We start from the raw sequence: 23,689 nt of genomic DNA on the forward strand, positions 1-23,689 counted from the left end.
CTGTTTGCTTACCATTGCAAATTACCTAGGGCCACCTCTGGGTGATTCCACCATATATATAGCAGAGTACAGAAGTAAACTTCATAACCAGCAGAAACTTACATGTGATGAGCTGGGATAAGCTTCTATTTCTTAGGATGGATCAGGACTGCAGAGTCAGAAATTTAGGTTCAAAAATATTTATTGAAGTAAAAGAAATACATTCTTGATAGAAAAGGTCTTGGAGCTAACTAGCTTACTAAATCTCATCTTCTAAAGAAAAAAAAACTAAAAAATCCATGCATCTACATTTTGCCTAAAGAGAGAGGCAAAATACGTCCTCACTGGAAGGAAGAAAAGGCAGAAGAGACTGGAAAATGGCGAATGGCCACATGCGAAGCCCAGGGTAATAAAACTTAAACGAGGAAATTCCCTCACAAAATTCCTACATATTGGAAGGTGGAGGAGACAGTGGCAAGCAGGAGGAGGAAAGACAAAGCCCTTATGGGAAACATGCATGGTAAAGTGGGGAAAGGAATCCCTCAGCTTAATCCTATCTCTAGTCTATCTACTCATTGGGGTCTGGATTTGTTCAGTCCAGGGATGAAGCCCAACAAATCCACATTCTGTAACTGGATTATAGGGCAGTGTGTATCCAGCCAGTGCATATTGCAGTAATAATTTTGGTGCTGACAGAGTGATGGCTGTGGGAACAGCCAAATAAAAAAGTACATACAGTCCATGGTTTGCAGATAATTTTCCCCTACTCCCATCTCTGTTCTGGAATACATAAGATCCCTATGTGGGTGATGAAGAGCCAATAAAACTGACAGAGAATCCACGGAAGCTAGCTGAATATGAATGCATGGGACAAATATTCTGGTTAACTGTTGGTTGAGAGAAAATTACAAGGCACTGTGGATAGTTGCACACTTGATCCACAACTGAAGTCTTTGAGGCATACTTTCCCTTTAATGGCTCCATTCAGGAAGCAGGTAACTTCACAGTATTGCACTTGGAGGAAGTTGTTCAACCAAATTCTCCTTTCTGTGTCTCCAAGTGACTAGGCCCACTCGAATGCTAAATATGATACAGGTCACAATCAGTAGCACAACTACAGAGGGGAAAAAAGAAAATGGCTTGTGTTTAATAATAATAATAATAATAATATGAAGAAGAACAACAACAACTGAAAAGTGGACGGCAGATCCCAAATGTAGGCTCTGCAAGGAAGCAGATGAAACAATAGATCACATCCTCAGCTGCTACAAGATCGCGCAGACAGACTACAAGCAGAGGCATAACACCATTGCTCAGATGATTCATTGGAACTTGTGCCACAAATACCATCTGCCTGCGACAAAGAACTGGTGGGATCACAAGCCGGAAAAAGTTACAGAAAATGAACATGTCAAGTTACTCTGGGACTTCTGAATTCAGACAGACAGAGTTTTGGAGCACAATACTCCTGATCTCACAATCGTGTTAAAAAACGAAGTATGGATCCTTGATGTTGCAGAGGATTGCAGGATTGCAGAGACAGCAGGATTGCAGAGAAACAACTGGAAAAGCTGACACAATATGAGGATTTAAAGATCGAACTGCAAAGACTCTGGCACAAGCCAGTCAAGGTGGTCCCAGTGGTGATCGGGACACTAGGTGCAGTGCCTAAAGACCTTGGCCTGCACTTAAACACAATCGGCGCTGACAAAATTACCATCTGGCAGCTGCAGAAGGCCACCTTACTGGGATCTCCACACATTATTCACCGATACATCACACAGTCCTAGACACTTGGGAAGTGTCCAACGTGTGATCCAATACAACAGCCAGCAAAGTGATCTTGTCTGCTATGGACTCATCTTGTTGTGTTTCAAATAATAACAATAAACACTCCCTGAAGATATTATTTGTATAATAATAATAATAATAATAATAATAATAATAATAATAATTTTTATTGATATTCTGCCTCTCTCTCTGATGGGACTCTGGGTGGATTACTCAGTGAGAGGGGGAGAAAAAAAAGAAAGAGTATTTCAGTTCTCAATGTAGCTGAGATATTGCCAAGGCTTTATTGCAAGGCAGATATAAAATAAATTACTTGTAAAGTTACTTCTAATAACCTTAAGTGAAACTGATCCAGAAAATCATGCTGGCATCAGATCTGAGTGGGTTTCTGCCAAAGTGACCCCTTCCCATGATGCTTCTTCTATATCTGTAGAGATAAAGGTCTAAAGAAAAAATACCAGCCTGTTAAGAAACCCATAGCAGCCATCCTATCATTTTCAAGCATCCTTCAGGAGCATAGACTGGAAATCCCATGCGTATCATTCTTATCTACCAGAGCCATCACTCCTTACTTTCCAAGGGTGTTTTTTTTTTTACCACTATACAATGAAAGAACATACAATAGGGTACTCTTTGCTCAACAAAACATCAAGGCTTTGGAAGAAAACTCACCTGTGATAATGTTGCTTGCATTTGGAGAGAAATCCATACTATTTTTCTGCAGGGTGCCACATAATGCTAAAATGATCACTGGGTAGACAATGAGGTTATAGCGCACGTACTTATCAAACAAGAAGTTCTCCAGATAAAACCTGGTGGCAAAAAAATTTGAGAATGACATAAGGCACCGTCTTTTCATCTCTGGATTCTGACTCTTAGGGGACAAGAATGAAAATTACACGTGAACTCTACTGATATGTTCTCTCTCACAGCTAGTCAGATATGGGGAGAGAGCAAGGAAACCTCTGATCCATTCTCCTCAATCATTCCCTGCCCTTGTTCCTCCATGTTTTTTTTCTGTAAAGAGGATTCCACTTTATACCTGTGGGATCCAAAACCCCGATTGGGTTCTGTGTAAGGTAGAGTGCCAGGAGTTGTTGTTGTTTATTCAGTCAGATGCTTCCGGCTCTTTGTGACCTCATGGACCAGCCCACGCCCGAGATCCCTGTCGGCCGTCACCACCCCCAGCTCCTTCAGAGTCAAGCCAGTCACTTCAAGGATACCATCCATCCATCTTGCTTTTGGTCGGCCCCTCTTCCTTTTTCCTTCCTTTTCCCCCAGCATCATTATCTTCTCCAAGCTTCCCTGTCTTCTCATGATGTGGCCAAAATATTTAATCTTTACCTCTATGAGCAGTCGGGATTTATAAGTGTCAGGAGAGGGCAAGCCAATGTGCATGCAGTCGTAGGGAAGTAATCATGCTGGGCCTATTTTTGTGTCACTGTGCTTTCTATGGGCCCATCCAGACAGTAGCTTTACCCCAGGAACTTCTGCAGCAAATGGGAGGGTAAAAGCGGAAGCAATCACTTCAAAAGGCTAAAAACCGCAAGATTTCCAGGTGCAGGAATATTCAGTTTTGAACCGAATATGCGGATCTTTGAATGTCTGTATGTCCATGCAATTGGAAATCATGGGATTTTTTAAAATCTGGGTTTGTTCCCAGTTTTTAGGCGTTTGTTCCTGATTGGTCGGTTTCTAAAAAGAAGGTGACACTTGAGTAGAAGGCAAAAACTTTGTTTGTGTGCCAGAAACTTCATGAAACATGTGGTGGGCACATTTTCTCCGTTCAGTACAAGTTGTGGCCCCCTAGTCAATGTTGTACATCTTTTCACACGAAGAGGAATCAAGAACAGCCATGTATAACCCAGGAACAGCAGCCTGTTGTTTGATGCCACAAGTACACAACCAAATCTGTCTAGACAGATGGCCAGACGGCCAGGCTCTAAAAAGAGTCAATAATAACAGTGTTTTGTTCCTGGCTTGAAAGTGTGTGTTCCTGTTTGTTTGTGCAGTGCTGACTTCAACAGAAATGGTCCTACCCCATAAACCTTGTTTGTGTGGCAGATACTTCATGGAGGGCACAGTTTCTCTGGCCAGGACAAAGAACAGAACTTTTGCAATGATTTGCTGCAGTGATTCTCCACATATCCACATTTTGAGTTAAAAAAACCCCCCGAAGTTTCTGCCGAAATTCCTGTGGGCAGCCATCTTGAGAGCCTCTAAATCTTGCAACAAAGCATCAAGACTGGAAAAATGGAGGCAGAAATCCCGGGACCAACAGGTCTGTATGTGGACCTCTTCTGATGTCCCGGGAATTTTTTTCCCTTTTTTAAAATCCGTGATATAGCGCTGTCTGGAAGTGCCCAATGCCATGCAACAAATTTGCTTAAAGTAGTACCAACTAGCAGCCCTTAAGCTCCTCAAAGATTAACACATTTAAAAAGGGTAAAAATAAGCTCTCCTGGGCAAGTGTCCACTTCATCAGATCATTTGTTCAAGAAGGCTCCAGTCTAATAAAGCCCGCGACACAACAAGTATGTCATGCTAGAAGACTTTTGATTGTTTCATTACAAATAGATTAACATGGCTAGCTGTCTAGACCTAATTATATACTTCAATGTTCTCTGAACACAGTTGCTGTCTCTTTTAAAGGGCTGCCATTCATCCTCTGTCTCTCTTTCTTTGTTTATTCAAAGGTTTGATGATTGAAGAGCTATGCCAGCACATAACCTCTTTTCCACTGTAAAGGTGATGCCATCAAACTATTGGGGTCATGGTGGCTGCCTGACCATGTTTCCATGTGCTGACTTCACTGGTTCTTTAAGGACGTATTTTGTCAGGAGTGGATAAATGAAACCACAAATATCGGTCCCACAGATACTATATTTTCATCATGCCATTTTATGTAATGCTAGCTCTGCCATTAGTTGAAATGAGCTCTGGGACCTTGACAGTTTTGACCTTTTAAAGACCATATCCTTTTGGGAAACCAGAAATCTCCCTAGCCTTTTGAAAGCTAGACCCTTTTGGTAATAATAATAATAATAATAATAATACTTTATTTATACCCCGCTACCATCTCCCCAAGGGACTCGGTGCGGCTTACATGAGGCTGAGCCTACAATACATCAATACAAGCAATAATAGACACAATACTAAGCAATTAAAAATTAATCTCATACACAAATACAAATAGTATAAACATTAAACGAGGTACAGTGTGATTTATTGACATTCACCCTATTTGGAATAATCATAATCCTTTTGTAAAGTATGATATTCCTGAGAAGAGTTATATACTCCTTTGAGTGAATCTTCTCCTTTAGTAGTAAATATCTACTAGTATTAATGCAAGCCAAATTAGGTTTCTCAGTTGTTAGACTGATATACCTGGTTACTTCTCTGAACTGTTAGGAACAAAGATATGCCAATGCACAAAATATATAGCAGATCTTCAGAAGTGTTAGTTTAGTTCTCCAAAAATATCTACTCTCCCATAAAATATATTGCCTTTTAAATCATACTCTCAAGAGGCCAAAATAGGTAGTCTTTGTTCAAAGTGACATAGTTGATTTACTTACAAACTTCATGTATTCGGCATACAGGTACATTTCTTATTGATTGACAGTTTAAACCAGGGGTCCTCAAACTTTTTAAACAGAGGGTCAGGTCACAGTTTTTCAAACTGTTGGAGAGCCAGATTATAATTTTTTAAAAATGAATGAATTCCTATGCACACTGCACATATTATTTGTAGTGCAAAAACACTTAAAAACAATACAATAATTAAAATGATGGATAATTTTAACAAATATAAACTTATTAGTATTTCAGTGGGAAGTGTGGACCTGTTTTTGGCTGATGAGATAGGATTGTTGTTATTATAGTGTGCTTTGAAGTCGTTTCAGACTTAGGTTGATCCTGAGCAAGGGCCAGGTAAATGACCTTGGAGGGCCGTATCCGGCCCACAGGCCTTAGTTTGAGGACCCCAGGTTTAAACAGTAAGTTCTCTACAGCATTCTGTTTCAGTGTCTTCTCTGTTGCATACAGACTAATACTCTCTTCAGGCTGACACATTACTGAGCATTGACTCATTCTAGACCAGGGGTCCTCAAACTAAGGCCTGAGGGCCGAATGTGGCCCTTCAAGGTCATTGACCCGGCCCTCACTCAGGGTCAACTAAAGTCTGAAAAAACTTGAAAGCACACAACAACCTTATCTCATCAGCCAAAAGCAGGCCCACACCTCCCATTGAAATACTAACAAGTTTATATTTCTTAAAATTGTTATTCATTTTAATTATTGTATTGTTTTAAAGTGTTTTTTTGCACTGCAAATAAGATATGTGCAGTGTGTATTGGAATTCATTCATGCTTTTTTCAAATTATAATCCGGCCCTCCCAACAGTTTGAGGGACTGTGAACTGGCCCTCTGTTTAAAAAGTTTGAGGACCCCTGATCTAGACTAACTATACACTGTTGACTTTACACTAACACTGACAATTGCATACTGTATTGACTGACTTCTAAACTGTACTGATTTCTAAACTGTACTGCTTCTGATGCAAACTAACTTCTAAAATTGAGTCTATCTGAATAGTCCCAGATCTGGTCACATGGTCTGTAGTCCCTCCCACAACCTCAAACAACATAGAGTTAAGGGAAAACTGCATATCTATCTATCTATCTATCTATCTATCTATCTATCTCTCTCCATCTATCTATCTATCTATCTATCTATCTATCCACACACACACAATATAGTAAACAATCTGACTTATATACATAACAAACAACTATTGTAGGAAGCTTATAGAAGGTTGCAACAGTGCTGATGAGTAGTGCTATGAAATTTACTATATTTTAAGGTGACGGTGACAGCCATCTCCTTAAATCCCCTGTCTCCTAAAGAGCAGGGCAGTAATATAATACAAAGAGTGTTTTATCTTTTTGCAGGGCAGTAATTTAATACAAAGAGCAGGATAGAGTTAATTAACTGTCCAGGTATTGCAATAAACCTGTTTGTGGAAAAAAGGGACTATAACAATTCTTTTTCAGAAAGTAAGGAAGTATACTCACTTAATAAACAAATAAAGAATGGTCTACATACCACAATCTCTGTGCAACTTTACTTACCATACAACCACCTCACAGAAAAGGATGCAAAGTGAGACTATGGTGGCAGTCTCATTGGAAACATGTCCATTGTAGATCAAGACAACTGTGAAATTCAACAGCGTAGCTATTGTGGTCCAAGTGGCATACAGAGCAATTCCATTTTGCACCTACCATACATAAAATTCAACAGTAAGAGTCTATGAAAAAGGCAACGACGTGAAGTAGTCACCATCATCATCGTTTTATTTCTTACCCACCTCTCCTTATGGCTCAAAGTGGGTTACAACACTGCTAAAAACACATAATAATCTAAAATATTCTATAAAATACACGTATTAAAATATATTTCTGCAAAACGCATACCCGTATATTCTGGCATATAAGATGACTGGGCGTATAAGACGACCCCCAACTTTTCCAGTTAAAATATAGAGTTTGGGATATACTCGCCGTATAAGACTACCCCTCTTCCAACACACACCAAATAATTTTTTTAAAAGCATCAGATTTGATTTCAATATGGTAATTTTCCTATTACTGTACCTCCTTCTCTGCCTCTCAGATCTTGCATATGCGCACCTGCGCCACCTCACTGCAATCTTCAGGAGCGAAATCTGAGAGGCAGAGGAGAAGTTCTGGTAATAGGATACAAGGGCGGGCCAGACAGGTAAAAGAGGTGTGTTTTTCTAGGCCCAGAGCCACTCTATCTCTTTTTTCCATACCCCGGGAAATGGGGTATGGAAAATGGGGGAGGGACAATGGGGGAGACAAGTATTTACAGTGATGGCAAATCAAGTGGATTTTTTTTGTGTCAAGAGCAACTTGAGAAACTACAAGTCGCTTCTGGTGTGAGAGAATTGGCCGTCTGCAAGGACGTTGCCCGGGGACACCCAGATGTTTTGATGTTTTATCATCCTTGTGGGAGGCTTCTCTCATGTCCCCGCATGGCATGAGCTGACAGAGGGAGCTCATCCATGCTCCCCCCGGATTCAAACTTCCAACCTATCGGTCTTCAGTCCTGCTGGCACATGGGTTTAAGCCATTGCTCCTATTTTCAAATGGATAAATCTTAAAGAAAGTGGAGAGAAGGATTAGATGTGATGGAGGTAGGAAAATCTTCCATTTAATTTCAAAACGGAGCATGCTGGAGCTTTATGGAAAACCTACTCTCCCAAACACTTCACCTGTTCTGTGGGATGAAGTCCTAAATCATTGCCATACAACGTTTGAATATCATTTGCCTGTATTCAAGTCTCTGTAAGGAATCTCAAATGACTGTACCAGAATCCGGATAAGCCAGAGGTCTGCTTTGCTGTTCTTTTGGAACCAAGCTGTGTGAGGGAACAAAGCCCGGTGCGAAATGAAGAGAGCTGCATAGTTCGTGAGAGTGAGAAGCCCCAGGACAAGTAGCGCTGGACTGAAGAGTCTGTAAAGAAAGTAAATATGAGACTAACATATCTTTGTTAGTCTTTATATATTACTGAATATACTTGTATTTAAATCTAAAAACATTAGTAAAAGCATTAGCACAAAGTATTGTCGAAATCACGGCCGGAATTCATCGCCGGAATCACTGGGTTGTTGTAGGTTTTTTCGGGCTATATGGCCATGTTCTAGAGGCATTCTCTCCTGACGTTTCGCCTGCATCTATGGCAAGCATCCTCAGAGGTAGTGAGGTCAGGCGAAACGTCAGGAGAGAATGCCTCTGGAACATGGCCATATAGCCTGAAAAAACCTACAACAACCCATTAGCACAAAACACTCAGGTTGACTTATCCATGGGTCATAGTAAGTACAGACACGCAAGTAACCACATACAGGCAGTCCTCGAGTTACAAACATCCAACTTACAAACAACTTATAATTAGGAACAGACGTCAGACAACAGGAAGTGAGGGAAATCTATGCCTATGGGGAAAAGGTGTCTCCACTGAAGCTTTAGCACCAATCATTGTTTCCACAATGAGTCATTTTTTTTTCAAAATCCAATTATCACAGGAACAGAAAGTGAGGTGAAATCTTCTAAATAGGGGCACAGAGAAATAAAGGACATGGACGAACTGACTTTTTTGTTGAAGAAAAAACAGGCATGATAATAAAAAGAACGAATTGGGACAATCTTCATGACTATCTGGACAATTTGCGAATATAAAAAACAAGAGAGATAGTTTTATTATCTTTAATAAAAAAATTATATTTTTGAATAATAAGAATATTTGATCCAAGAAGATGGAATATAAGTCACTTTTTTCTTTTTTCTTTTCTTTTTCTTTTTTCTATTTTTTTCTATTTGTGTGGATGTATTCTTGTAGTTTATTTTATTTTATTTTTTTTAGGGTTTTATTTAGGACCTCTTTTTTACTTCTTATTTTATTGGCCTTCCCCTCTCTCTCTTTTTCTTTACTTTTCTAATACCTTATTGTTCTCACTCTTTCGTTGTATTCTATATAAAATTTAATATATATATATATTTTAAAAATAGGGGCACAGACAGCAAAGCAAACACCACAGGGGTGTTAACCCTTCCTTATACGATTAAAAACTATATATATATATTGTCGAAGGCTTTCATGGCTGGAATCACTAGGTTCTTGTGGGTTTTTTCGGGCTATAGAGCCATGTTCTAGAGGCATATATATATATAGAGAGAGAGAGAGAGAGAGAGAGAGAGAGAGAGAGGCTGACGTTACACTTTAAGAAATGTACCTGTTTTGACTTGCATACAAATTTGACTTAAGAACAAACTGACAGAACCAGGCATGTAGCCGGGGGGGGGGGGGTAGGGCGGGCTTGAAGCCCCCCGAAATTCTCAGGGTGGTCTGCGAGAAGGTCTTACTGGTACATTATTTAAACTGTTATTTTTATTCGTATCATGATCTGATCGCCATGCTCAATATATCCCATATGCATAGGGGTATTGGGATAACAATACAAAAGGTTTGCTAGGATAGATCCTCAGCCCCCCTCCATCAATCCCCCCCCCCACCCCAAATCAAAATCCTGGATATGGGCCTGGACAGAACCTATCTTATTCATAACTTAGGGACTGTCTGTATCATCCCTTAACTCTCCCCCTTCCCTGACTACCTTCCCCTTCCCTGAGTAGAGTTGTGAAATGTGAAAACATTGTCTATCCTGGGAGAACCTAAAAGAAGCACTGATCCCCTCTATTGTCTTTGCCCTGGTGCTGCTTTCAGCTTTTTTTGAAGGCCTGAGTTGGGAAATTGTTACAGCCGCCAGGGACGGTTGGCCCCAGGGTAGCATTGGTGCTTTCCCCTCTCTGTGGAATAAACCTTGACTTATCCACGGATCATACCTAACTTTGACCCCAAGTCAAGAGATTGACTTATCTGCAGTTTTTTATAATTCACCAACAGAGAAACCTCAAAATACTAAATCGTTATTTTTGGCATGACATAACATTTAAGAAATTCCCATTCATTCAATGGGTTTACTATCCAATTGGAACTAAGGGCTCTTCCACACAGCCATATAACCCAGAATATCATGGCGGAAAACCCCACATTATCTGCTTTGAATTGGATTGTCTGAGTCCACACTGCCATATATTCCAGTTTAAAGCAGAAAATGTGGGATTTTATTCAGCTACGTGGAAAGGTTCTTAGAGGCTATAATAAAATATGTTGGTTTGTTTGTTTTTCAAAATGTCATGCTATCAGCTCTTGTGTTTGACACACAAATAGGAGAGCATCATCTTATCAGAGCTTCAGATGTTGCACGATAACTAAGCCAGTTGACTGGAATGATGGGAGTTGTAGCCCAATACATTCAGTAGTCACCAGGTCAGAGAATACTATATTAAATGAACTATGAAATACCTTGGCTTGCTGAGCCGCAGTGGGGTGTGTATGTTTCCTATTCTAATAATATAATATATTGTATATACAGTACGTATAATATTTATAATATTATAATGTAATGCAATATAATACTAATACTACTAATAATATGATACTGTAATTATATATTTATATTACATGTAATATTACTAATAATATTACAATATAATTGGTATGGTACAATATAGCAATGTTTAGTGCTGATGTTGTACTATGCTAATAATATAGTTTATTGTATGTATATTTATTTATTTAAAACTTTTATATCCTGATCTTCTCAAACTCCGAAGAGGGACTCAGATCGGCTTACAGAAAGGATTCAAGGCCAACAGTACAATCTAAAAACATCATATAATAACGAGTTAAAATACATATCAATTAAAATTACAAATAATCCAAATTGCCAAGATAATATCATGTCCAACTCAGTCCATATGTGTGGTCAATATCTTTGTTCTGTAGCCAGTTTCAACCATTACTCTGGGAATGCTTCCTTCCTTCACCAGCCTCCTGAAGGACAGGAGGGAGGGGCAGTTCTGATCTCAATCGGGAGAGAGTTCCATAGCCGAGGGGCCACCACAGAAAAGGCTCTGTCTCTCTTTCCCGCCAGACGCGATTGTGAAAGTACCTTGTAAGCCGTTCTGAGTCCCCTTCAGGGTGAGAAGGGTGGCATATAAATGTCGTAAATAAATACATAAATAAACTTTAAACTAGAATTAACCAGCAGTCCCTTTGGGAGGAGGCTAGGCAATCTGAAATGATACACATTTCAACTGTGGCTGTTTACTTACAAGGAATCCCACAGAAATAGCCATCCAATGTTTAAAGCATTGTTCAGCATCCATGTCCAGTAAAATGGGAGTGGCAGTACATCTGGCCACATGTAGACCCAGCCAAGTTCATTCCTGACAATATATTAAGGGGGGGGGGGGGGAAACAATTCTGTGAGAACTGCACAGAGCATTGGATTATGTTCCAACATTCCCAATTCTGCAGGTTTTGACCAATGACTACCTTCTGCAGAGACCTGACAAGGCATAGCCCAGCCAGGCATATTGCCATAGGAAGATGAGGTTCCAAACGAAGAAGGCCCAGGATGCTGGTGTGAAGTTTGTGTCGTGGTGGCGTGAGATATTTCCAACCGTGGTATGAAACACACCTGCACCAATTAATATTAGAAGACAGTTATGCAATGACTCCAGAACTGTGGTGACGTCGAGCATGCCCCCCCCCCCAACAAGGGATGGTGACTTATAGTTCTGCAAAGGACAAAGGTACCAGACTGCACAATAGGGGTTAAGTCTTGGTCAGTTTGCCAAGGCCTTAACAACAATGAGGACCCCATGAAACTTTGGGAATAGCTAGACCTTGGGGTCTCTGCCTCTCTCGGGAGCTGTAGTTCTCCAAGGACGGGGAGAAAAGCTTGTTTCCAGAGACACCAGGTCCATTTGGGCCACTCAAGAACTCCTGCCAGGACCTTGGTGCAACACCATTGCGTTTTAGCCATCCCCTATGGACACTCTTTCCCCCCACATGGACAAACCTTATGAAATCTTGACTTTTATGAACTTTAGATATATGAAATGTGTTTTCTGATTTCTTTGTGTGGCAGAAGCCTTTCCCCTTTTCTTCTGACCTTTATTTCCCCTATATACATGAAGAAACTCCACAAAAGGGACTACAAAGCCCCAAACATTCCAGGAATTTTTTATCCACAACATCCTTTTGCATGAACAATAGCCTGGGCAGCTGGTGGCCCTCGGAGGAATTGTCCAGCCCTCAGCTTGCCCCTTTGGCAAAAATCTTAATCATATTTCCTCCTGAAGGACAAAAGGTCCTCGAAAAAACCTTTTGCCTTCGCTCTGATTATTCATTCCACTCAAAGCACAATAGATCAGGCTGGCTTGAGACTTCCCCTTTGTCTCGCCGGCCACATGGCATGGCATTTCCTTTGTTTACCCCTTTCCCAGATTCCTTTGTGCTCCCTCATCCCGCCTCCATCTCTCCTGATTGGCTGTCGCCACCAGGTGGCAGAGGTCTCCCCATTGGTTCCTACGGACCACTGGAGCCCATCGCCCAATCATGGCAGGGAACAACAGGGAAGCCAGAGAGGGGAGTTTGAACTCTGCAACTTTGAATTTGCTATAAATATGACTGTATTGGTGTACTCCCTTCATGCTTAGCTTTGGCGAATTATTGCAGCTTTGCATCCGTTTCAGCTGAATCGCATTAAACCTCGATGGCTTTTCTTCAACTGGTGAGACTTTTCATTGGGAAATCAGGGAAAAATATGGGATGCTTCTCTGTCTTGCCAGGGAAAAAGAACTCTTTGATGAGTCTAATTGGTCTCTGCCTCCTGGCAAAGACCCCAAAATTTTAGCCCTAGATCAGTGGCACATTACAAGACTCCAGGAAGGTGGCCTTGGACCAGTTCCAGTATTTGCAGCTTGACAATAATAGAAAATGTGCCCCCCCCCCCATTTCTAAAAGAAATACATACTTGAGCTCTAGAAGCACACAATGTGGAAAAAAGATGCAGAAAATGACAGTTAGCGATGGGGTTGCAGTATAGTTGCTGCTACCTTCAAACTGCAATATATGGTCAGTATAGATGAGCCCTCCGACTTTTTTTTATAATACTAGCCTGTTCTGATGTCCACAGAACATCTTCTATAACCACTACAATTTCAGTGTAAAAGCATGCATTAATATTTGTTGTGCATTTCTGGACTTCACCTCTGAATGCCCCTGAACCAGCTCCTGCATTCATCACTATCATTATTGTGTAGATAACCACTGTCAGTAGCATAAAGAAAATCTTCAGCTTGTTGTGGGTGGGCATCCTTAAGGCTGGAAAAGAGAAAGTCAGATAAATATTCAGAGCAGGTTTAGGGTTTATGCAATCCGTGTGAAGAGTGCATGTGTGATCTGTACCAATATCATAGAAGCAGCATTAGAAGATAATATATATGCCCCACATTACTCTCATTTTTATCCATGTGGATGCAACCAAATTTATGGATATGCCAAAGCATAGATTTTAACAATATACTTGCATACTTCTTGCACATACACTCCATGTATCTGGAGAGGCCCTGCTCTCTCTCCCACCCTCTTCGCAGGCACGATTGGTGGGAACGAGGGAGAGGGCCTTCTCTGTGGTGGCCCCCCAACTCTGGAACTCACTTCCTAAGGATATCAGGCAAGCCCCCACATTGGCAGATTTTAGGAGGAGCCTGAAAATGTGGCTGTTCCAGTGTGCCTTCCCTGAATAAGGAAATAATTTCCAGCAAATGTCCTCAGAAGCACTTTAACTACTCATTGGATTGCTCTCACTTCAAGTCTTTTAAAGCCCTCTTACCAGATACATCCTACCTCTGTTCACGCCCAGCATTTATTTTAAACTATTACATCTGGCCCGGCCATAGGTTTTTTGAATCCTTGCGTGTTATTGTTTATATATGAGATATTAATTGTATTGTTTTTTGCTTATTGCTTTTTGTTTTATTGATGTGTTGTCGGGTTTGGCCTCATGTAAGCCGCTCCGAGTCCCCTTGGGGAGATGGTGGCGGGGTATAAATAAAGTTATTATTATTATTATTATTATTATTATCATTTTTATTTCTCAGAAAGTAATAATAATAATAATGCACTGTATTTATATTCTGCTTTATGGCTCCAGAGGGACTCAGAGCGGATTACAATACATATATGACGCAAACATTCAGTGGCTCTTTACACACACTGTGCTGTCACATGCTGGGCCTGTGCATAAGACTGTAGACAGGACATAAATTCTGTGTGCCCAACAGGGCTGCCTCAGATTAAAAGCCTTTGGATTTCCTTCTGGCTTCCCTGAGTGACCCTTACCAGGCAGAGCTTTGTAGACTTCCAGGGGAAAAAGAATTCAGGTTTCCGTGATGGCTGACTGAAGTCCTTCAGCAAAGGAGCTGTAGGGCTGTATAACCCCAGCCAAGCCGTAGGCTGTATATCTCCCCGGCCAAGCCGTAGAAGACGAAGCTTTCTACAGGAGCTCTTGGTATTATGTCCTGCATGGAAGGCTTCTCTGTGTGGACTGAACCCAAATTGGCTCCTATTCCCTCCAAAACCCCAAAAAGGGGGCGGGACCAAGGAACCTAACTATAATTGACAGGTGGCTTGCCCTATGATTGCAGCCAAAAGAAGCCACCTATCTGCAGAGTCCCTGAAACTTAAGACTACAACAAACATTCAGTGCAAAGCAAACAAAATTGGAGCTCCTGGTGCAGTTGTACCTGCACACACACAGTGAACAATGACAGACAACAGAGACAAAGCTTTTTCCATCTCTGGAGCCTGGAAGCTATGCTCAGCTCCGCCCATGGGGTGGCGCTCTTGTTCTATTTTTCCATGCTGAGGAGATTGCTGTCCATGGACATCTCCGACTGTGTTGCTGGCATGTCTGCATGTCTGCATGGGGCACCTTTAGACCTTCCCGCCGAGGTGATACCTATTGATCTACTCGCATAGCATGCTTTCGAACTGCTAGTGTAGCAGGAACTAGGGCTGACACTCAAGAGCCCACCCTGACTTGCAGCTTTGAACTGCCGAACTTCCGGTCAGCAGCTTTCTTGCAGTTTAATCCACTGTGCTACTGTTGCCCTTGTTTATTCACCATTTGCAAAATGGTGAATAAACAAACAAGAAAAGATAAAAGCATTGCATAAATAAAGATAAGGATTATGGTGATTATATCATCCTTATTTAATTCTCTACCCCACAGAGGTTTTACATACAGTGAGTGGCTCTTTTAAGGAAAAAAAAGGGTGGGGGAAGCGGGATGGGCAGGGACTCTACCAACATGTGTGATGGCAAATTAAGTTGGTGAATCTGGATAAGAAGAACAAATGTGATTGTGCCGTCGCGCCTGGGGGCTGTTATTCTCAATAAAGGAGGGATGGACGTGGCATCTTTTCCCCAGGGGATTGCTTCTTGCCCTCCTATAGGAAACTGGAACTTTCAAGAACCCAAAACACTGTAAATAACTCAAAATAAGTTTTATTTATCACAAAGTCATTTCTTTAAAGCAATGAGCTGAAAAACTTCAGAGGGGTGAAGGAAAATATACGTTATAGTCTTAATTAGTCCTGGGTCCAAGGGGTTTGAAGCTGAGAAGCCTCACCAAGTTTCCTCTTTCCTCAATGGCTGTGAATGCCGGAGCAAACCACAACCCCAGTTCAGATGGCCTATGTTTTGAAGACTCAGGATATTCCTTTGGTGCCAAAAGAACCGGTTTGAAGGCACTTGGGTCTCCTCAATGTTGTCCAGGACGATCTGGACATAAAGCATGAGCCCCAAGGGTAAAAAACCTCAGAGTTGATGCTAAGAGGTAACTTAAATCAGGGTCTTTTAGAGTCTCTTACTCACTTCCATATGGTAGGAACTCTGATGGCAGAATGAGAAAGAAAAGGAAGCTCTCCCCTCCTGCAGGAAGGGGTGGAGCCAAACAGTACTGATTGACAGCTATAAGTAACCAATCCATACAACTATACATAAGCAGGGTAAAAGGGGCAGGATTAAGCATGATACAACAGTTTAAACCTTGCAACTAACAGTTCTACACATAGGTGGTGCCACTCGCGCCGTCACAGTGATGGTGGAGAATTAACTCTCCATTTTATTTAAACATGGGCTAACACTGAAGATTAATGGCAAGGTTCGGATCAACCTGCATTATTTGTCTAATATGATGAGGTCCTGAGCCTCTAGTGCTCAGGAACTTGGGTCTACAACTGTCACAATCCTTTAACATGCTGTAGTACAGGGGTCCTCAAATTTTTTAAACTGTTGGCAGGCCAGATTATAATTTGAAAAAAAAAATAGTTTGAGGACTCCTGCTGTAATAGGTTCTTGGGGGCTGTATAAATATTTATTTTAACTATCTTCCTCATCCTAAAATAAGTAACAAACTTTATCTCTGGAATTAAAAAAAAACATAGATATAGAACTCAGTTTAACTGTATCCAGTTGATGACGCTGTTTAATTCTCTTTTGTGAACGGATATGGCCTGATGGAACGAATGTCATCTGCTCACATGTCAATGAATGGTTATTTTGTACTTTGTTCCTGGATTAAAACACTGTCTAACACAACATAGGGATGTCAAGAGGAGGAATTTGCTTTCTGTCCCAATGCAACAAAGTGAGATTTTGTTCAATCATGCCATTGCAAGAAAAGACCTATTATGCTCCCTGCTTCAGTCCTGATCCAAAAGCCTTATTTCAGAGATCACAGCAGCAAAAAGGATATAGATACTTACCTGATTCTTATCCAAATCTGCTATCTGTCATCTTACTTCAGCAGAGTTGTTCTATTAAAGAACAGAACAACTCTGCTGAAGTAAGATGACAGATAGCATCTTGATAGATGGCATCTTTGCATGTTTGTTTGTATGTTTGTTTATTTTTAATACAATACAACTGTTTTGGTTCGCTCCTGACACAATAAATATAAATAGCAGAGTTGTTATTCAGCTACAACAGTAAAGCAGGGCTGAGAATCCCAGAGCGCATATACTGTTGAATTCTTGCACTTTGTCACAACTTTAACTCTTTTTTTTTTTTTGGTCGTGTCAGGAGCAAGTCGCTTTTGGTGTGAGAGAATTGGCCGTCTGCAAGGACGTTGCCCAGGGGACGCCTGGATGATTTGATGTTTTTATCATCCTTGTGGGAGGCTTCTCTCATGTCCCCGCATGAAGAGCTGGAGCTGATAGAGGGAGCTCATCCACCTCTCCCCGGATTCGAACCTGCGACCTGTCGGTCTTCAGTCCTGCCGGCACAGGGGTTTAACCCACTGCGCCACCGGAGGGTCCTACAACTTTTACTCACATTGCTCAATAATACAGAATCATGGGAGCTGTAGTTTTATAAAGTCTTTAGCCTTCTCTGCCAGAGACTGCTGGTGCTTCAACAAACTACAAACTACATTAATTCCACAGTGTACAGCCTGCCTCAGTTTGCACAAATTTGCTGCGGTATATTTGAAAACTTTTCTGCCCAACCATAATCCCACTGAGTAGCTCAGTAAATACTATATGTGCAGATTTGGAAAGGAAATGTGGTTTCTGGCAACAAAGGAAACAGGAGCACCCGTTTTCTTTCCTCCTCTCTCTCGGCAGTAGAGTTACGTATTTTACAACATATTTCAATGCAGGACGAGAGATGCAAATGTTACTCACACCCTTTCACAATTGTCTCACTGTGATGAGTTGATCTCTATGAATTGTTCCGCTTGGAAAAAGAGAAGAATATGTGCAACGTTGGGAACGATCTGTGGCATTTCTTCCATAAATATCCTGTTGAGAAGCTGCTTCTTGTACCACATGGCATTTATTCAAGTCCCTGATTGGCTGGAACATCTGGGAAGCAACAGAAGAGATGATGCAACAAACATGTAGTTACTTAACTCCTGATGCATCACACACATTTTAAAAACTGCTTCTTTTATTATATTTTTTCTCGTGCAAATATAATGAATTGCTGTCGAGAAAAAAATGGTTCTGTTAATGGTTACTAACTGACTTTTACATGGAAAGATACAAAAGGTCAGACTTGGATACAGTAAGCCTATGGAACTCAAGTTTTAAAATTTCCTATTTGTCATTTTCTCAGGGGGGCATTATACTTCCACTGTTAATGGGGTTTTTTCTCCTTTTTTTTGGAAGGAACACTCTGTTCCTGTTGGAGATGTTGCTTGCCAGAACCCACTCCTTTCTCTCACTCTTTCTCAGTGGAATGTGACTTTTATAGTTTACTGGGACATGTGGAAAGCAATGTAATTCCATTCTAAAATAGCTTTTCCTCTATATTTGTAGAATCATAGACTTATTTATCTACCAAAGCAAGTTACATACGTTAACCCAGGGGTCCTCAAACTTTTTAAACCGGGGGCCAGTTCACTGTCCCTCAGACCGTTGGAGGGCCGGACTATAGTTTTTAAAAAAAAAAATCAATTAAAAATTCCTATGCACATTACACATATCTTATTTTGCTGTGTGGAAGGGCCCTTAGAAGGGGTTCTTTCTAGTCCTCTTTAAGGCAGCAATGCCAGGAGCAGAGAATGGGAAATCTTCCTATTTCTAGTCTGAACAAAATCTGGCTACCAGTATTAAAAAAAACCTCTAAAATTATAACTGTAAATAAAGAACAACACTCAAACACAGGGGAACTCCAGACAAGGAACAATCAGGGCCAGCTAATCACCTCTCAACAAAGGATTCTCCCTAAAAATTGTCAGGCGAGGTGCTTTACGTGCGAGTAAGCCGCGCGGAGCAGCTGCCCTTGGCTGGCTCATGCTGCCCATCGGGCCTGACGGATAGCGTGAGCCTGCCAAGGGAGGAGCAGCACCACGCGGCCTACTCGTGCACAAGGCACCTCATGAGGTGCTTTACGCATGAGTAGGCCGCGCAGAGCAGCTGCCCTTGGCTGGCTCACGCTGCCCATCGGGCCTGACAGATAGTGTGAGCCAGCCAAGGGAGGGGCATTGTGTGTGGGGGGGGGGCGCTCCTCCTCTGCGGGCCAGATAAGTGCCCTTGGCGGGCCAGAAGTGGCCTGTGGGCCGTAGTTTGAGGACCCCTGCGTTAACCTATGCATTCCTGCGTATAGTGTTCCTCATTGGTACATATAGTGAAGTCCTAGGCACATTGACATAGTCACTGAAAACTGGGGCTGGTCCAGAGCATTATTACTTTGGACCGACCCTGTGCTGGTACGGCTGTTCCAAAAACTCCAACTTCCTTTTCTTTCTTTGAGTGTTTGAATGTATTCCAAAGTTCTGTGCATTTTGCAATAAGGTGGCTTCCCTTGGTTTGCAATTATAGAGCCAATGACCTATCAATCATTGTTAAGTTTTGGTTCCGCCCCTTTCCCCAGGGCTCTGGGAGGAGAGGGAGCATTGGAAAGCTTAGCTACAGGACGTGGATTAGCTCCACCTGTAGAGAAGCTTCGTTTCTCACAGCATCCGGGGGAAATTTCGGGGGGAAACAGTTCCAAAGGACTCCAGCTGGAGAATCTACAAAGCCTTGACTGGTAGGTTTACTCGGGACCCAAGAAGCAGTTTGGAGCCGGGAGTAGAGCCCACACCAGCAAAGTTTAGAAAGTAGATTGCCCAAGGAAGGGTTAAAAAGGGTTTTCCTCTTAAAGAAAAGAAACAGTTCACGAAGCCAGTTGCCTGTCCCTTGTGGACAAGATTAAGAAAGCCACCAGTTGATTCAAAGCCTTGAAGCATTTTTTTAATTTGTTGAAGATCTAAGAAGTATTCGATTGTTAAAGGACTTTATTAAACCTTTCAAGCTTCTAAAGACTCTGTATAGGAAAATCCTTAGGGCCTCTCACTCAAGGCACCCCGGCTTCCCGCTGGGCACAAAGAGCACGTCCTGTTCAAAAGCCAACTGCTATAGGCCCGGCGCGTGGCAGCACAGACCCCAAATTCAGTTGAACCTCTGAGCTGTGCAAGTGATAGGAGCGGTGTCCAGATATGATTTTGCCCTGCTGGATAGTTACCCTTACCTGAGTGGCAAGTTACAACCCAGCACCTCAATCAGTGGCTGAGACCAGATGAGAAATTCCCTCCTGGGCACACAGAAAAGTGGATGACCTGGAAGGCACAGAACAGGCTGCGCTCTGGCACCACGAGATACAGAGCTAACCTTAAGAAATAGGGCTCCAAAGTGGGGTCCACAGCATGCAAGTGCGGAGAAGAGCAAACCACAGACCATCTACTACAATACGACTGAAGCCCTGCCACATGCACAATGGAGAACCTTCTCACAGAGACACCAGAGGCACTCTAAGTTGCCAGCTTCTGGCCAAAGGACATTTAGCATCCTGTCAAGTTTTTAAAACCCGTCTGGGCAATCCTGGAAGTACCCATACTCCCATCCCCGATCCTCCCTCCCCCGTCCCCCCCATCCCCCCTCTTCTTGTCCTCCCATGACCCGACCCCCCCTTCCCCCTTTCACTGTCTAAACCTCCTACCCCCCACATTCACCCCTCGCAACCCTCCCTATTTCTGTATCTGTTATATGTTTTTATATAATGATGTCTGTAAAATAAAATCAATAAAAATATTTTTTTAAAAAAAGTTTTTAAAATTTTGTGTTTTGAAATGCATTTTAACTGTACCTTCAACTCGCTTCTGACATCTATATAAATAAAAATGTAATGTTCGTTCGTGGGATTAACGTAACTCAAAAACCACTGAACGAACTGACACCAAATTTGGACACAATGCACATATCAATGCACATAACGAGTGACCATCACTCATAAAAACACTGAAAAACACAGCAGAAAAAAACTTCAAAAGCCAAAAAACAAACAATACATTACAACGCATGCACAAAACCACATATATATACACAAACACACATATACACAGACTGGGCCATAGCAACGCATGGCAGGGGATGGCTAGTACAATATAATAATATTGAATACTATAATAATTGTATATTATATATGACATGTCAAATTCAACTTATGGTGTAGTACAATATATAATACTAATAGTATAATATACTGGTAGTGTATTATACATATTGTGGTATACTTATATAATATATATGATATAGTACAATATAGAATAATATAGTATTCTATAATATATTGTACTATATTATAATATATTCTATTATACTATACTACACAGTATAGTATAATATACTGGTAGTGTATTACATATATTATGATATGCTAATCTATATCCATGCAGTAATGACAGCCACATGACCTAGAAGGTGTCTACAGACAACGCTGGCTCTTCGGCTTAGAAATGAAGATAAACACCACACTCCAGAGTCAGACACAACTGGACTTAATGTCAGGAGAAAACCTTTACCTTTAATCTATATAAATAAAAATGTAATGTTCGTTTGTGGGATTAACATAACTCAAAAACCACGGGACGAATCGACACTAAATTTGGACACAATACACTGATCAGACCAACAAGTGACTATCACTCATAAAAACATTGAAAAACACAACAGAAGGTACTTAAAAAGCCAAAACAACAAAAATTACATTACAGTGCATGCGCAAGCCCACACACATATATATGCAACCACACATATATACAAATATATATACACACAAAATACATATACACAGACGGGGCCACAGCAATGCCTGGCAGGGGATGGCTAGTGATAAATAAATAGCCCTTACCTGGATTGTTGTATATGTTGCCATGACAGCCAGCTTTGGAGAATTCCCTGCCACCACCAGGCACCTTTGTTGACATCAGCAAGGGCACACCCTAAACCAAGGAGAAGAAAACAGGGATCACTCTGGCACCTTTGCTAATGTCAGTCAAGGTGCCCAGCTGCCATGGTGACAGGATCAACAGAAGCAAAAAACAAAAAATAGTTAAGGTACCAAGAGTGCCTTCCTTCAAAGAGTTCCTGCATTAGACCAAAATCCCCTTCCCATATACAGTGGAGTATTTTTCTTAAGAAGCCATTGTTCTATAAGACCTGAGGATATTGTTAGGTGCCAGGTTTTGTTTTGTTTTTTCTCATGTCAGGAGCGACTTGAGAAGCTGCAAGTCACTTCTGGTGTGAGAGAATTTGCCATCTGCAAGGATGTTGCCCAAGGGACGCCCAGATGTTTTTGATGTTCTATCATCCTTGTGGGAAGCTTCTCTCATGTCCCTGGAGGAGAAGCTGGAGCTGATAGAGGGAGCTCATCCACGCTCTCCCCAGATTTGAATTCGAACCTGCGACCTGTTGGTCTTCAGTCCTGCTGGCACAGGGGTTTAACTCACTCTGCCACCAGACATTTCACCTTTGACACATGTGCTGACACCATAAAGGCATTCTCTTTGGCTGGATCTACACTGCTATATAATCCAGTTTCTGAATCCAGACTATCTGCTTTCAATTGGATTATATGAGTACACTGCCATATAATCCAGTTCAATGCAGATAATATGGATTCAGAAACTGGATTATATATGGATTATATATTATATGCTAGTGTAGATGGGTACTTTGTCAGCAAAAAGCACATTTATTATTTTTGGCTTTTGAAAGTAATATATTTAAAGGATATTCAAGTGAACAATTTCTCTGCATGTTTTCTGAAAGAATCATGATGCATTAGATTTTATTAACAGTTCAGATCGTTAGAACAGGATGGCTTGAACCATAACAATTGTCTGTTGTTTATCTTAGACAACTATTTATACATATGTAAAATGTTGTGTTTTTAATTGGTTTGTTTTTTGTAAGATATACAACATAGTTTCTAATTAAAAGGCCTTAATTGGGGTTATTTTGTTGTTACCTTTGAAAAATATTTCCCCCTATTGAAATTGCTGTTATAGAGACAAATGATTCAAGCCTTCTGCTTCCCCCAATTTGTCTCTGTCCACTTTGCTACACTCCTGCATTATGGGTTGCATAATGGCTAACCAACTGAAACTAAATGCAGATAAGGCAGAGGAGCTATTGGTTTATCTATCCGAGGAAGCGAGAGTTATACTACTGTCCTGATGGAAGCAGGACACTATACAAACACAATATGATTGCGCACTTCAGTGTTTCTTCTTGACACAATCTGGCTCTATATCTGCTTTACTCTCTTCTTAAGCTCCATCCTGTCTCTCCATAGGTCTTCCTGCTGTTCTCAAGGGATAAACTCCCTAATCTGAGCCTTTCATTCAAGTTACTTGGCCTTGATTCCTTGATCTTGGACCTTGGCTGTGGATCCAGTCTTTTAATCCTTTGGCTTGATACTTTGCTTATGGGCTGTGAATGTGCATCATTATCATATAGTCAGCTTCAAACATCAACTGGGGTCATTTCCAACATTCAACCAATTGCTTTTAGGTTGCAACTCTGCAAGGATCTTCTATATTTCTTCACCTGAAGTTATATGTCTCTGTGGTTTTTAACCTAAACG

General features: G+C 41.2%; 1 protein-coding gene across 1 annotated transcript; it reads right to left on the reverse strand.

Annotated features, from left to right (window-relative positions):
- Positions 1 to 202: 202 nt before the first annotated feature.
- On the reverse strand, positions 203 to 18,114 carry LOC132761998 (uncharacterized). The gene is made up of 8 exons (XM_060755018.2): positions 17,965 to 18,114; positions 13,484 to 13,597; positions 11,762 to 11,906; positions 11,539 to 11,652; positions 8,169 to 8,313; positions 6,906 to 7,054; positions 2,443 to 2,582; positions 203 to 1,093 (listed from the first exon to the last, which is right to left on the reverse strand). The coding sequence occupies exons 2-8, from the start codon at positions 13,587 to 13,589 to the stop codon at positions 981 to 983; spliced, it is 912 nt and encodes a 303-aa protein (XP_060611001.2). The 5' UTR covers positions 13,590 to 13,597; positions 17,965 to 18,114; the 3' UTR covers positions 203 to 980.
- Positions 18,115 to 23,689: the final 5,575 nt, after the last annotated feature.

Source organism: Anolis sagrei, chromosome 1 (assembly GCF_037176765.1).
Source record: "Anolis sagrei isolate rAnoSag1 chromosome 1, rAnoSag1.mat, whole genome shotgun sequence".
Classification (NCBI taxonomy): Eukaryota; Metazoa; Chordata; class Lepidosauria; order Squamata; family Dactyloidae; genus Anolis; species Anolis sagrei.

Excerpts from the sequence above, each read along its gene's own strand:
- LOC132761998 (XM_060755018.2), bottom strand. The coding sequence starts at position 13,589 with ATGCCCACCCACAACAAGCTGAAGATTTTCTTTATGCTACTGACAGTG. Across the intron at positions 11,653-11,761 it reads TTGTCAGGTCTCTGCAGAAG|GAATGAACTTGGCTGGGTCT; the intron begins GTAGTCATTGGT and ends ATATATTGTCAG. Across the intron at positions 2,583-6,905 it reads TTCTGTGAGGTGGTTGTATG|GTTTTATCTGGAGAACTTCT; the intron begins GTAAGTAAAGTT and ends TTTTGCCACCAG.